The 12,758-nt window shown below is 44.8% G+C and overlaps 1 protein-coding gene across 5 annotated transcripts in view; it reads left to right on the top strand.

The window, feature by feature from the left end:
* The window catches only part of LOC111958827 (semaphorin-6D-like), a 145,503-nt gene that overhangs the window by 118,583 nt on the left and 14,162 nt on the right, over positions 1-12,758 (top strand). For 4 of the 5 annotated variants that reach the window (XM_023980111.2, XM_023980110.2, XM_070437251.1 and 1 more), the window contains 6 exons: positions 721-894; positions 1,201-1,338; positions 3,433-3,510; positions 6,227-6,285; positions 6,670-6,720; positions 12,328-12,492. In XM_023980111.2, the coding sequence (XP_023835879.1) occupies positions 721-894; positions 1,201-1,338; positions 3,433-3,510; positions 6,227-6,285; positions 6,670-6,720; positions 12,328-12,492 (665 nt within the window). The remainder of the gene's footprint in view (positions 1-720; positions 895-1,200; positions 1,339-3,432; positions 3,511-6,226; positions 6,286-6,669; positions 6,721-12,327; positions 12,493-12,758) is intronic. The other variant, XM_070437253.1, reaches the window with a different exon arrangement.

Below are 12,758 nucleotides of genomic sequence, written 5' to 3'. Positions count from 1 at the left end.
AAATATAAAAGTTAGACGCAGTCAGGATGGGGTTTTCCAAAACACCACATCAAAGATCGACACAAGCAGGATAGGGCCTCCCCAAATTATAGATCCAGCCAGAAGGGGGTCTGTGAAAAGCTGAAAAGCGCATCAACTAAAGACAACATCCGGATGTGGTCTACCAGACTAACACAGGAAATTGCTCCAGTGGCTCATTAGAAGCCCAGCCATGTAGCGGTGCTGAATGTAGAGTGGGTGTCAGAGGGCTGTCAGACAGCCCCCTAGCTCGATCCCCTGCCGTGACTTACGTGGTGAAGCCGAGCCAGTCTGACAGACAACCAGGCGTCTTCACACAGCGGAGGGAGGGCACGCTGTCTGTCTCACATCTGCCTCCAAACGTCACATCTGCTTCAGAACTCTCCCGAGACGAGTTGAACAACGGAACTTCAACGATGAATGCATCACTTTGTTGAGTCATTTAGCTAGCATAGTGCTAGTCAGTGTGATGTTCTGAGTAAACATGTCYTCAACTTGTGTGGGACTGAAGGAAAGTTGAGAGCAGCTGTACAATGGTTTTACTTACAATAGTGTCCTGCATAATCTTACACAGTGGGGTCACGTTGCAGTGCATGGACACACTCTGACAATAATTCACATCTTTAATTGCAAATGCTTAGTCTCTTCGGAGGTATCATCATGTTAACCCCGAACCACAACCCTGTTGTTGTGTCCACCCAGGTTCAAGTTGACCCAGCTAGCAGTGGATACGTCTGCTGGGCCCTATAAGAACCACACGGTGCTSTTCCTGGGGAGCGAGGACGGCAGGGTACTAAAGATCCTGGCCAGCACCCATCTCAACGCCTCCTTCAGCACACAGCTACTGGAGGACATCGATGTCTACAACCCCACCAAGTCAGCCTCCKTTTCTCCATTCTCTTTCAGATATATGATACAAACTATTTGTTTTATAATACAGTGCACTCCTCTCATAACATTCACTTTTATTGGTTCAGCAACAAACAGATGTATGTGATGCTTTCAAGACGACTCCACTGTAATAAGACGGAGATATGTGTTGTGGGGCTGTTAGTACATATCCTGAAAAGCTTTTGAACTCCTCTCTCATTTGCATAGTCTCCCAGGATGCTGCTGTTGTCACCATCCATCAGCATAAATTTCGGAAATAATGAGTCGTGTTTGTTGTTTCCCCTTTCCTAGATGTAACGTCCGCGGAGAGGACAGACGGGTTCTGGGATTGGAGCTGGACAGGGAACATCACACCCTGTTTGTGGCCTTCTCCAGCTGTGTGATCCGAGTACCTCTGAGCCGCTGCAACGACTACGGCTCCTGCAAGGAGTGAGTGATACCCAGTCTATTATATAGAGCTAGTATTGCGCTGTTAACAGTWGCCAAGTGTATGTTAATATAATGCAGTGGAATTCCATTGTTCATGTGTTTGCTGCTATAGAGGCTTCCTTCCCCCGGTGCTACTATGGTGATGTGAAGTTACACATGTGTGACTTACAATCAATCAGCAGCAGGGTGGTATCGTTTATGCCAAATTGTAAATATGCTGTATGCAACAGACTATATTCAAAATWTGAATCACCAAGAGTTTAGAAGCTGACGTTGTTATGAGGGAAGTGAAAAGGGCTTCCTTGCAGTCAGASCAACTGCTGTGATTTCTTTTGTCAGGGTTGTTTTTGTCCGAGCTAGTGTACTCCACAATCTTGTGTCCTATTTTGGGGTTGTGGAGGAATGTTCCCCACCCCCTCTACCCAACCTCCCAAGAAAAACATTTGTATTAAATTTGAACAGGGGTGTGTATCCCCCATAGCATGCTAAACCCTCATTGCGAGCCTTAGAGAAGTGCTCAACAGCATCCCTGTTGAGGGACGCACAAATTGGAACCAGCTGATTGGCGGCAGGCCAACCCACGGCCAGGGTTTCWACGCGACGAGGAGAAGGATAGGACCTGCTCACTTTAGAGGGCTTAAAGCCCCTCCATCGCTGGATCCCGCTGAAACAGCCCAGRGCACATCAACCAGMGATTAGGGGCCCCTTAAGCCCCATGATGCTTTGCAGGGGTCAGGTTTCAGGCCCATATCCTCCTCTCCACACTCTCCATCTGTCTGCCTCCAAATTAGGTTTGGCTGGTTTGGTCTGTCTCTCCACCTTACTGTAGCCTCTATCTTGCACAAAGCAAAACCATTTTTCTATCTCTCGCTCTCYCTGCAGCTGCTGTTTCTATTAGGTTTCAGAAATGGATATGGTTCAGACAGCAGAAACACATTGAATGAAATATATAGAGAAAAGAGAGTTAGTGAAAAAGATGGCAAAGAGAGATATCAAAAGTTGTGACATTCTCAACCCTCTGACCCACACAATGTTCATAACATTTTTATTTCCCCCCTTTTTAGTTATTTAAGCACAAAAGTTTTTAAAAAGTTGTCACATTTGCATCTGTTTTCATCACAGTGCTGGATTAATGAGAACCCCTAGAATAGGTCAGCTGTAACCCCACAGACCAGGGGTGATATTCTCAGTAAAGAACAGAAAATCAGCAAAACAGGACAAGCCACAGGTAGGGAGGAGACATCATGTATTTACACCACAGAGAGAGGAGAGACTAGACATGGTGGACCTTTGTTCCAGACAGACAGTTTCTAATGAGTGGTTCCATACAGAGCTATAGATATATACACAGCTCTAGTGGTCCATAGGTGAGAGGAACACCTGTGTCTTCATCGTGTCCTGACAGGCACAGAGAAAAGGAGCCAGCAGGAATGCTTCAAGTCTCCCGTACAGATAGGGGTCATTACCTTTAACTCTGACATGTTGTCAATGCTGGTCTGGTGGGGACCCCTCCACCCTCCCACTCTACACGGCCCTCTGAATTGTAAACCATGTTGAGCATGACTGACCTAACTCTCAGTCCTCCTCTCTGGCTCCCTACATCTCTTCTACATACTGGCCTGTTAGTTGGGCTGTGTCACTGAGTCCCTGTCCAAGACTGCCTCTGGCTACCAGACACCCAGGGGGCTTTCACCAAACACTGCTGTCTGCAGCCTCACAGACTGACAGCCAGTCACACTACATTGACCATCTCTCATATTCATCTCTGCCTCTTTCTGAGCTCCTAGATAGGAGAGTTACAAGCTAGGTTCACCCGGCAGTTGAAAAAATGAAATGGCAGGTTTTTTCTGAGGTAAAATGACACCCTGGCCTGATCTGTTTTACTTCGTCTGGTGTGACTGTGGCCTGTGATGTTAATGAGACACTCCAGAATATGGGGGTGTTGATAGGTGAATAGGTATCACATATCACTTCAGGTCATGCCTCACCAAAGAGTCTTCATTAAAATATGTATTTGGTCTCTATTACTTTTTGATAGTGTTCACACACCGAAATCTGACTGTCTGTCTGTCTGTCTGTCTGTCTGTCTCGCAGGAGCTGTCTGTCCTCGAGGGACCCTTACTGCGTGTGGCAGAGGACGGGGAGCTGTGCTATGGTGGTGCCCGGATTCAGGTACGTCACAGACGCTGCATAAGCACCACCCCACCACGCAGCCAATCATAAGAGATTAGGTTTAGAGGCCAAGTACCAAACCCATCCCTAGCCCCTACTCTTTGGTCCTGGTTTTGTTGAGTACTATGTGTCAAATATTACTGTTGAGTCTTCGATCAGAAAAATAACATTTTGCTGACAATTTATCAACATCAAATGGCCATATGATCTTGCATGAAACATACAGTAAATGAATGAAGTAGCAGTAGCCTCATAGTACTCTGCATACCACTTCCTTGTATGCTTTCAATAATCAATACCTAATCTGGAGTTTGACTTGCCCAGATTGTCAACGTGATGAATACGGCCTCTAAATTACAGTAAAAACATTGGTCTGTCGGCTCCATTTCACATATAGGACGAGCATCCATCTTGTTTATTTCTAAYTGGTGGACATACATCACGTCTGCAATCACTCGGAAATGAAACCCCAGATACCCGCTTGGAGGGGTCATGCGTCACTCTGGGGTGGGACTGAAAGGCATCGATCAAAATGACCTCAATGTAATTTACTGATCCATTCTGATGAACTGGAAGGAAGCCATTTGACACTTAGAGCTATCGACTGGCTCAGCGTCAGCACCAAGCAGGGTGTGTGTGTGCAAACAAAAAGCCAATCAATTCCTCTGTCTGAGACTCCCTCCTGACCCACTGTCTTTCTCTTTCTGCACTGTAGCATGGAATCGAAAGTAATGCTCAGCTGGGTGGATTTCAATCATGTTGTGTGTACCTCACTGTCTTCCGAACAGAGGGAGTGAGGGAGGGAAGGAGAGAGGTAGAGGAGGAGATGCAGTAGAATACACTATTTKATCTCCTATGTTGCCTCCTGACACTCAGGAACTGGGCTGTCACTGTTTCTCGGATTTTCAGTGTGGCATTAAATCACCTGCTGTTGGTATTCACCTCTGCAAACATGGGCTGTAAACTTAGTGTGGATGGGTGGACAGGCATCACAGTAAAGGCAGCTGCCACTATCCTAATAGTCATATGGACTGCTTCAAATTGATTATTCTGCTGGGGATTGACTTATTGCATATCCTGTGATTGGCCACCCATGGGTTTTATTTGCCATAGCTTCACAGCCAGAGGTTAATGGAAGATTCCAAAAGTGTGTATGTGTGTGTGCGGCGGTGTGTACGTGCTGGGCAGGTAATCAGAATTGGACTGAGGCTTGATTTATCACGTTTTTAACCAGCGGGACAGTGCCATGCAGCAAGCCAATGGAGTGGAACCYAAGAGATTGGCAAATATTATACATGCAGTCAGTAGAGCTATTACGCTGTGCCTGCTCTGTCCACGTCAGAGAGAGCGAGAAAGAGTTGATATGGTGTGAAATAGTCAGAACCCGAGCATGGCCATGCCGCCAGAACAGATGCAACAGCTCATAAAGGCTGTAATGGGGCTGGACCGGAGAGCAACGGGGGACACCCCCCCTTCTCTCTCCTCCCTTACTCTCTCGCTCCAGAGGTGGCATCAATTCTGTCGGCTGTTTTTTTTGGGGGGGGGGGGGGTTCGGGGGGTTGAGCCAGAGGTGAACCGTTTCCATGGTTTCCTGTCTCTCTCCCATCACTGTCAACGCCTGGGGACATGGCGTGCCAAAGAGGCCAGTCTAGGACTCTCTCCGTGTCTCTTTCTCTCACACTCCCAGAAGAAAGAAATACATTAATAGAACAGACAGAAAGGGAATGGAGGCATATGGTAATACTGGTTACTAGTTGTGGTCCGCATACACGGACACACAATCACGCAAAATCCCCCCAGGCCGACCTATTCACTCACAAGCAAACCCACTCTGCTGTGGTAATACAACTAATGCTATCGGCTGTCAGTGGGCCAACTGCTGAGCATAGAAAGATAAGTGAAGTTATTATTTCTCTGAGTTTATTATTTCTCCCCTCTGAATTCCATGTTTTATTTTTTCACTCTTGATTTGCTCACTGGGTCTGTATTCACTCATCTAGGCCTGCTTTTCATTTAGATGTAATTTGTTTTTGGCCGCGCCTGGAAAGTCTGTGTGTGTGTTTGCATATGTGTGAATGTTCATGAGTATTTATATCTGTTATTTTCTTTGATTGCTTGTTCAGTCGATACTGCGTTGTAGAAGATTCAGTGCCATTGATGTTATGTTCTGCTTGACTAAGGGGCCACTCACTCCACTGTGCATCAACGCAATCACATTACTCACCAGGGGGAATGCATGATTTCTGAATGTGTACAAGCCTTTGATTCATAGAAGAAGGATGTCCAAGAAAGTGTCCAATGCACTGGAGCACAACCAAATGTAAATAAATACTAGAGGTACTAAATGTCTTACAAGAATGCAGTGTTTATTTTGCTATATAAGAGAAAYAGTGGAGAACTAGAGAATCATCATGGGTGCAGCTGGTGGTAAAACAACATTCTAGCTAGATGATAGCACCTCGACACATCCATTTGAATTTGGACTCAGGTGAATTAACAAAACAGTCAGCCTGACCTTGCAGAGACTAAACCAATTAAATGGTTTTCTTTTGCAGCACAATTTATTTAAGTCTTTGTCATCAACAGAACCATTTTGGAAAGCTTGACAATGTACCCAATTAATGAAAGCGGAGGTTGTGTTTAAATGGTGAAAGAGGAATGACACATACACGCTGACAGGCCGTTTTGTCCTCTTCTGTTTTTTGTTTTTCCTCAGGGGCGGATTTGAGCAGGATGTGGAGAACGGCTACCCTCACTACCCAGACAGCTGCCACGGTAAGGTGGACCAATCATCTGTTCTTAATGGCTCTCCACTACTGGCACAGAGCCATCATAAAAGCTCTTTCATAACAAGCGGAGCTTATCAAGTGCGTTTAATTGTCCAAAATGATACAGAAAAAGTGATTACCATACTTGGGAAATGATATTACAATGAAATTAATCAGCAACTCAATACAAGTATAAGTAGCCTGTCATCTCCTAGCTGAAGAGAGTACCCCAGTGGGAATTTTGCTCTCAATTTTCCCCTGSAGATGGTCACGTTAAACAAGCAGTCAATTATACATTTAACTAAAAACAGTTTGAGTATTTAACCACTACTCAGACTTACACAATGTACTGTTCTGTCAATATGTCTGTTGCTTCCCTTTTCTTCTCTAGACGTCCTGGCGACCACACGCAAGCAAAGCACTCTTGCTGATTCAGCATATGGTCAGTTGACATTTCTTTATCCTCTATTTTTAAAGCTTGTCGAACTGCCTGAGGTTGTTAGCAAACAGGCTAATGCTAGCAACGCCTGGTAAGCAACATCTCTATTCCCCATTTTTTGAACTTGTTATGCAACATGAGTAGTTCAGGAACATTTGTTGCAGAGAACACCACCTCTCTCACACAAACAGCTATCTTTAACATTGTAGCTGTTGTCCAAAGCTAGTCCTGGCAGCAGCACCAGCATGGTTGTTTAACAGGCTAGCAGCGCCAGTGGCCAAGCTGCCTACTTCCCTTTATCAAGGAGAATCATCATCCCTGTAACGCTCCATTACTCCCCACTGCCTGCCCATAGAGCAGGGTGGCTACAGAGCTCAGTGGCTGGCAGCAGGCGCTAAAGCACATTGCTAGCGCTCTCAGCTGAGATTTATTATTTTTTTCTTTATTTGATTTATTTCACCTTTATTTAACCAGGTAGGCAAGTTGAGAACAAGTTCTCATTTACAATTGCGACCTGGCCAAGATAAAGCAAAGCAGTTCGACACATACAACAACACAGAGTTACACATGGAGTAAATCAAACATACAGTCAATAATACAGTAGAAAAATAAGTCTATATACAATGTGAGCAAATGAGGTGAGATAAGGGAGGTAAAGGCAAAAAAAAAGGCCATTGGTGCCGATGAAATATGCGACCTCCTATCAAGCTCCACACTCTGGAATAGGTAGCATTCGGACCGCTGGCCGAAACCTAACAATCGTCCCCCTAGAGAAATAGAACATAATGGGCGCTGTGCAAAGCGAGCTAAATACATAATTAAATACCGTAGGGGAAGCGGTAGTTGTTTGGGCTAAATTATAGATGGGCAATGTACAGGTGCAGTAATCTGTGAGCTGCTCTGACAGCTGGTGCTTAAAGCTAGTGAGGGAGATAAGTGTTTCCAGTTTGAAGATTTTTGTAGTTCGTTCCAGTCATTGGCAGCAGAGACTGGAAGGAGAGGCGCCGGAAGAGGAATTGGCTTTGGGGTGACCAGAGAGATATACCTGCTGGAGCGCGTGCTAGAGGTGGGTGCTGCTATGGTGACCAGCGAGCTGAGATAAGGGGGACTTTACCGAGCAGGGTCTTGTAGATACTGGAGCCATTGGGTTTGGCGACGAGTATGAACGCGAGGGCCAGCCAACGAGAGCGTACAGGTCGCAGTGTGGGTAGTATATGGTGCTTTGGTAACAACACGGCACTGTGATAGACTGCATCCAATTTATTGAGTAGAGTATTGGAGGCTATTTTGTAAATAACATCGCCAAGTCGAGGATCGGTAGGATGGTCAGTTTATGAGGGTATGTTTGGCAGCATGATTGAAGGATGCTTTGTTGCGAAAATAGGAAGCCAATTCTAGATTTAACTTTGGATTGGAGATGTTTGATGTGAGTCTGGAAGGAGAGTTTCAGTCTACCAGACACCTAGGTATTTGTAGTTGTCCACAATTCTAAGTCAGAAACCGTCCAGAGTAAGTGATGCTGGACGGGCGGGCAGGTGCGGGCAGCGATCGGTTGAAGAGCATGCATTTAGTTTTACTTGTATTTAAGAGCAGTTGGAGGCCACGGAAGGAGAGTTGTATGGCATTGAAGCTCGTCTGGAGGGTTGTTAACACAGTGTCGAGAAAGGGCCAGAAGTATACAGAATGGTGTCGTCTGCGTAGAGGTGGATCAGAGACTCACCAGCAGCAGAGCGACATCATTGATGTATACAGAGAAGAGAGTCGGCCCAAGAATTGAACCCGTGGCACCCCCATAGAGACGCCAGAGGCCGGTACAACAGGCCCTCCGATTTGACACACTGAACTCTGAGAAGTAGTTGGTGAACCAGGCGAGGCAGTCATTTGAGAAAACCAACGTAGCATTTAATAACAAATTACTGTAGAATTATCTTCAAATTATGATAATGACATTCATGGGCCATGACTTGATTGTTTTCCTGTCAGAGAGCAGAATTGTTTACTGCTTTATTGAGGTAGCTCAATGGTTTTTCGGTTAGCTGAGTTAGCCGGCTAGTTAGTAAAACTAGTCAGGTAGGTGTGATACAATTGGCGAACTCATTCAGCTCACTCCTCTCAAACTTACTTATCAGTCTAATTCAATGGGAATCCACAGTTTCCCCAAAAGTAGTTGCTGGTTAAAAAATATATATACAGTTGAAGTCGGAAGTTTACATACACCTTAGCCAAATACATTTAAACTCAGTTTCAACAATTCTGACATTAATCCTGGTAAAATTCCCTGTCATAGGTCATTAGGATCACCACTTTATTTTAAGAATATGAACATGTCAGAATAATAGTAGAGTGATTTATTTCAGCTTTCTCTTCTTTCATCACATTCCCAGTGGGTCAGAAGTTTACATACACTCAATTAGTATTTGGTAGCATTGCCTTTAAATTGTTTAAACTTGGGTCAAATGATTCTGGTAGCCTTCCACAGACTTCCACACATAAGTTGGGTGAATTTTGGCCCATTCCTCCTGACAGAGCTGGTGTAACGGAGTCAGGTTTGTAGGCCTCCTTGCTCGCGCACGCTTTTTCAGTTCTGCCCACAACTTTTCTGATTGGGAGTTTGTATGCCACTCCCAATACCTTGACTTTGGGTCCTTAAGTCATTTTGCCACAACTTGGAAGTATGCTTGGGGGTCAATGTCCATCTGGAAGACCCATTTGCGACCAAGCATTAACTTCCTGACTGATGTCTTGAGATGTTTGCTTCAAATATATTCACATAATTTTCCTCCCTCATGATGCATCTATTTGTGAAGTGACCAGTCCCTCCTGCAGCAAAGCACCCCCAAACCTGATGCTGTTCACCCCGTGCTTCAACGGTTGGATGGTGCTTCTTCAGCTTGCAAGCCTCCCCCTTTTCCTCCAAACATAACGATGGTCATATGGCCAAGCAGTTCATTGTTGTTCATCAGACCAGAGGACATTTCTCACAAAGTATGATCTTTGTTCCATGTGCAGTTGCAAACCGGAGTCTTGCTTTTTATGGCGGTTTTGGAGCATTGGCTTCTTCCTTGCTGAGCGGCCTTTCAGGTTATGTCGATATAGGACTCATTTTTTTTTTAACTTTTTGTACCAGTTTCCTCCAGCATCTTCACAATGTTCTTTGCTGTTGTTCTGGGAATGATTTTCACTTTTCGCACAAAAGTATGTTCATCAGAAGGCGTCTTCTTCCTGAGCGGTATGACGGCTGCGTGGTCCCATGGTGTTTATACTTGCGTACTATTGTTTGTACAGATGAACGTGGTACCTTCAGGCGTTTGGAAATTGCTCCCAAGGATCAACCAGATTTGTAGAGGTCAACAATTTTCTGAGGTCTTGGCTGATTTCTATAGATTTTCCCAAGATGTCAAGCAAAGAGGTACTGAGTTTGAAGGTAGGCCTTGAAATTTTACATGCTGTTTAAAGGCACAGTCAACTTAGTGTATGTAAACGTCTGACCCACTGGAATTGTGATACTGTGAATTATAAGTGAAATAATCTGTCTGTAAACAATTGTTGGAAAAATTACTTGTCATGAACAAAGTAGATGTCCTAACTGACTTGCCAAAACTATAGTTTGATAACAAGAAATGTGTGGAGTGGTTGAAAAATGAGTTTGAATTACTCCAAACTAAGTGTATGTAAACTTCCGACTTCAACTGTATATCCCTTTGTCACCTTACAAATTATCCATGGGTACTGATGGTGGCTGCTTATCCCTAGAAGTGATAAACACAGCATTGAGACCATCTTAGTGAGAGTTGCTGGCCATTATATCTCAACAATACCATCCATCCAGTGTCCAGTCCAGCCTTTCCATCTACTTCAGAACAGATGCAATACTGTCTGCACTGCAGCTTAGCCTCAGACCTCCACATTCCCACAATGCCTTTGTTCTCCGTATCCTCTCTGCTGGAGGAAGTAGTGCCGCTCAGTGGGCAGTGGGACTAGATGAGCAACCCCACTGGCTAATTCCGCCAGGCGATTACTCCATCCATGCCTCTGTACTCTGTTTGAAGTACTTCACACACTGTCATACTTCAGACTCAGACTTGCAGAATGACAAAAACCTTTGAGTCCAAACTGAAGATCAAGGTTTCCCCACAATAGAACACCCCATAATGTTGAACAATGCCATTCTCGCTGGTGTGCATTGGTTTCTAAGTCCTCTTTCTTACTATTCCACGGAATGGAACAATCCCATCCCATAGAGAAAGCAGCGAGAGACAAACACCCAGCAGAGTGGACAATCAAACCATTCCCCATTGCATATTGTGCTTTTCTCCTTTTCCTTCTGTAAAGGAGAAAACAATGCACAGGCACACACACAATGTTGATAAATTGAAGTAATAATGCAGGCCTGGAGCTGTTGTCTGGCATGCCAAGGCTGAACTCCCCGGTGTGCCGTTTTAATTTGCCTGGCGCAGATGGTGCTCTGACAGGGCACCTTATTCAGAGTGAAAACTATCAACTGGCATCGAGAGCGGGCCTTTCGCTTTCAATCTGGGCTGGCACCCTCCAGTATGCTAACATTATGGCCGGCGTATTAGCGAAACGTCCACGTCAATAGCGGCGTGCTGCACACAAGGCCTCAAGGACATCCACTGTCAGAGAATTAGGAAGACACTCATGATGGTTGTTGAGATGATGACAGTGCTTTCTTCTGCCAGGTCTCTCACAGTACAGACCCGTATTTGATCCACAGACTCAGACACCACATAACCCCACAGTACCAGTATAGATCCTAATTGGATATGTTGCCATTGTCACATTTTCCGTAAACATTGTCACATTTTCCGTAAACATTGTCACATTTTCCATAGACCATTCCATATGTAGGTTAGACGGTAACTACCTGTAAAACAGTTTAGTGAAGCAGAGAACCGAAAGTTGCTGTAAATCATTACCTACCATTACCTCAGCTACTGGTATCTATTTCACCTAATCTGTCAACTACTTAGTAAAGAAAATCGTCCGTGAAAGGTAACTGTATATCAAAGTTTGTATGTGCTGGAAGAGTCATTCATGCACCAGCTGGTAGCGTACACAACAACAGGGTTTTGCTGTGTAGAATGTGCTACAGTGCCAGGTGCAAGAGATTGGTAGCAGGTAGCAGGTTTGGAAATCTTAAGGCCGGCACTGCAYCCAAATCATGACCATATTCCCCCTGAGTGTTTTTCTCCAATGACTCGTAATTGCTGCAATGCCTAAATGTTTTATCTATTAAGGGCAATTAAACAGTGGGGGAAAACGTTGGTTCTAAACCACTGAATGTTGCACCTATGGAGGAGTGCTTTACGTGTAATGTATAGGCTACCTACTTTATTTATTGCAGTCATGGATTCAGTTGAAATCTCTTCAAAGCACTCTTTATGTTAATGTCCTCATTGTCATKATCAGCTTAACAGTAATTATGACAGTAATCTTTTTTTCATGCTGGATTTATGTTTTTTTTCTCCAAGGCACTAAGAATCCTTCCCTTGTCATAAAACAACATTATATTTAGGTGTTTTTGTGTGCTGCATTTCCATTTCACTAACGGGTTACTTTGTTACCCCTCCCCCACCTGCACAACAACAGGGAAGACCACACCCACAACAACCGCCAGCACAACCAATCAGGTGGCCCCATTCCCAAAGGTGGCAGGTGACTCTGAAAGAGGTACAGGTCCAGATGGCGGTCCTCCAGTCTCAGTTGGGGACCAGGGGTCACCTGACTCGGAACCAATCAGTGTGGAGATGGAGGGTAAGGGGGTGGGGTGTCTGTGTCTGCTGAWCTTCGACCTGCACTGGATTGCATTGATGGGCCCTGAAGCTTCACTGCACACTGCTAACCAGGCTGAGCACTAACACTCTAATCTCTGTGTGTAGGACACTGAACATTTAACATATATCCACTCACTTAATGAAGCAACCATGAGTTAGAGAGGCTTAATCACTTAAATAGATACTGCATTTGCTCCAATTAACCCTTCAATTAACTCTTCAAATCAATCTCCAAACAGAATGACT

The sequence above is a fragment of the Salvelinus sp. IW2-2015 genome, linkage group LG35, assembly GCF_002910315.2.
Source record: "Salvelinus sp. IW2-2015 linkage group LG35, ASM291031v2, whole genome shotgun sequence".
In the NCBI taxonomy this organism is placed as follows: domain Eukaryota; kingdom Metazoa; phylum Chordata; class Actinopteri; order Salmoniformes; family Salmonidae; genus Salvelinus; species Salvelinus sp. IW2-2015.
Note: the sequence above shows the minus strand (reverse complement) of the source record. Positions and strands in the feature narration are given on the sequence as shown.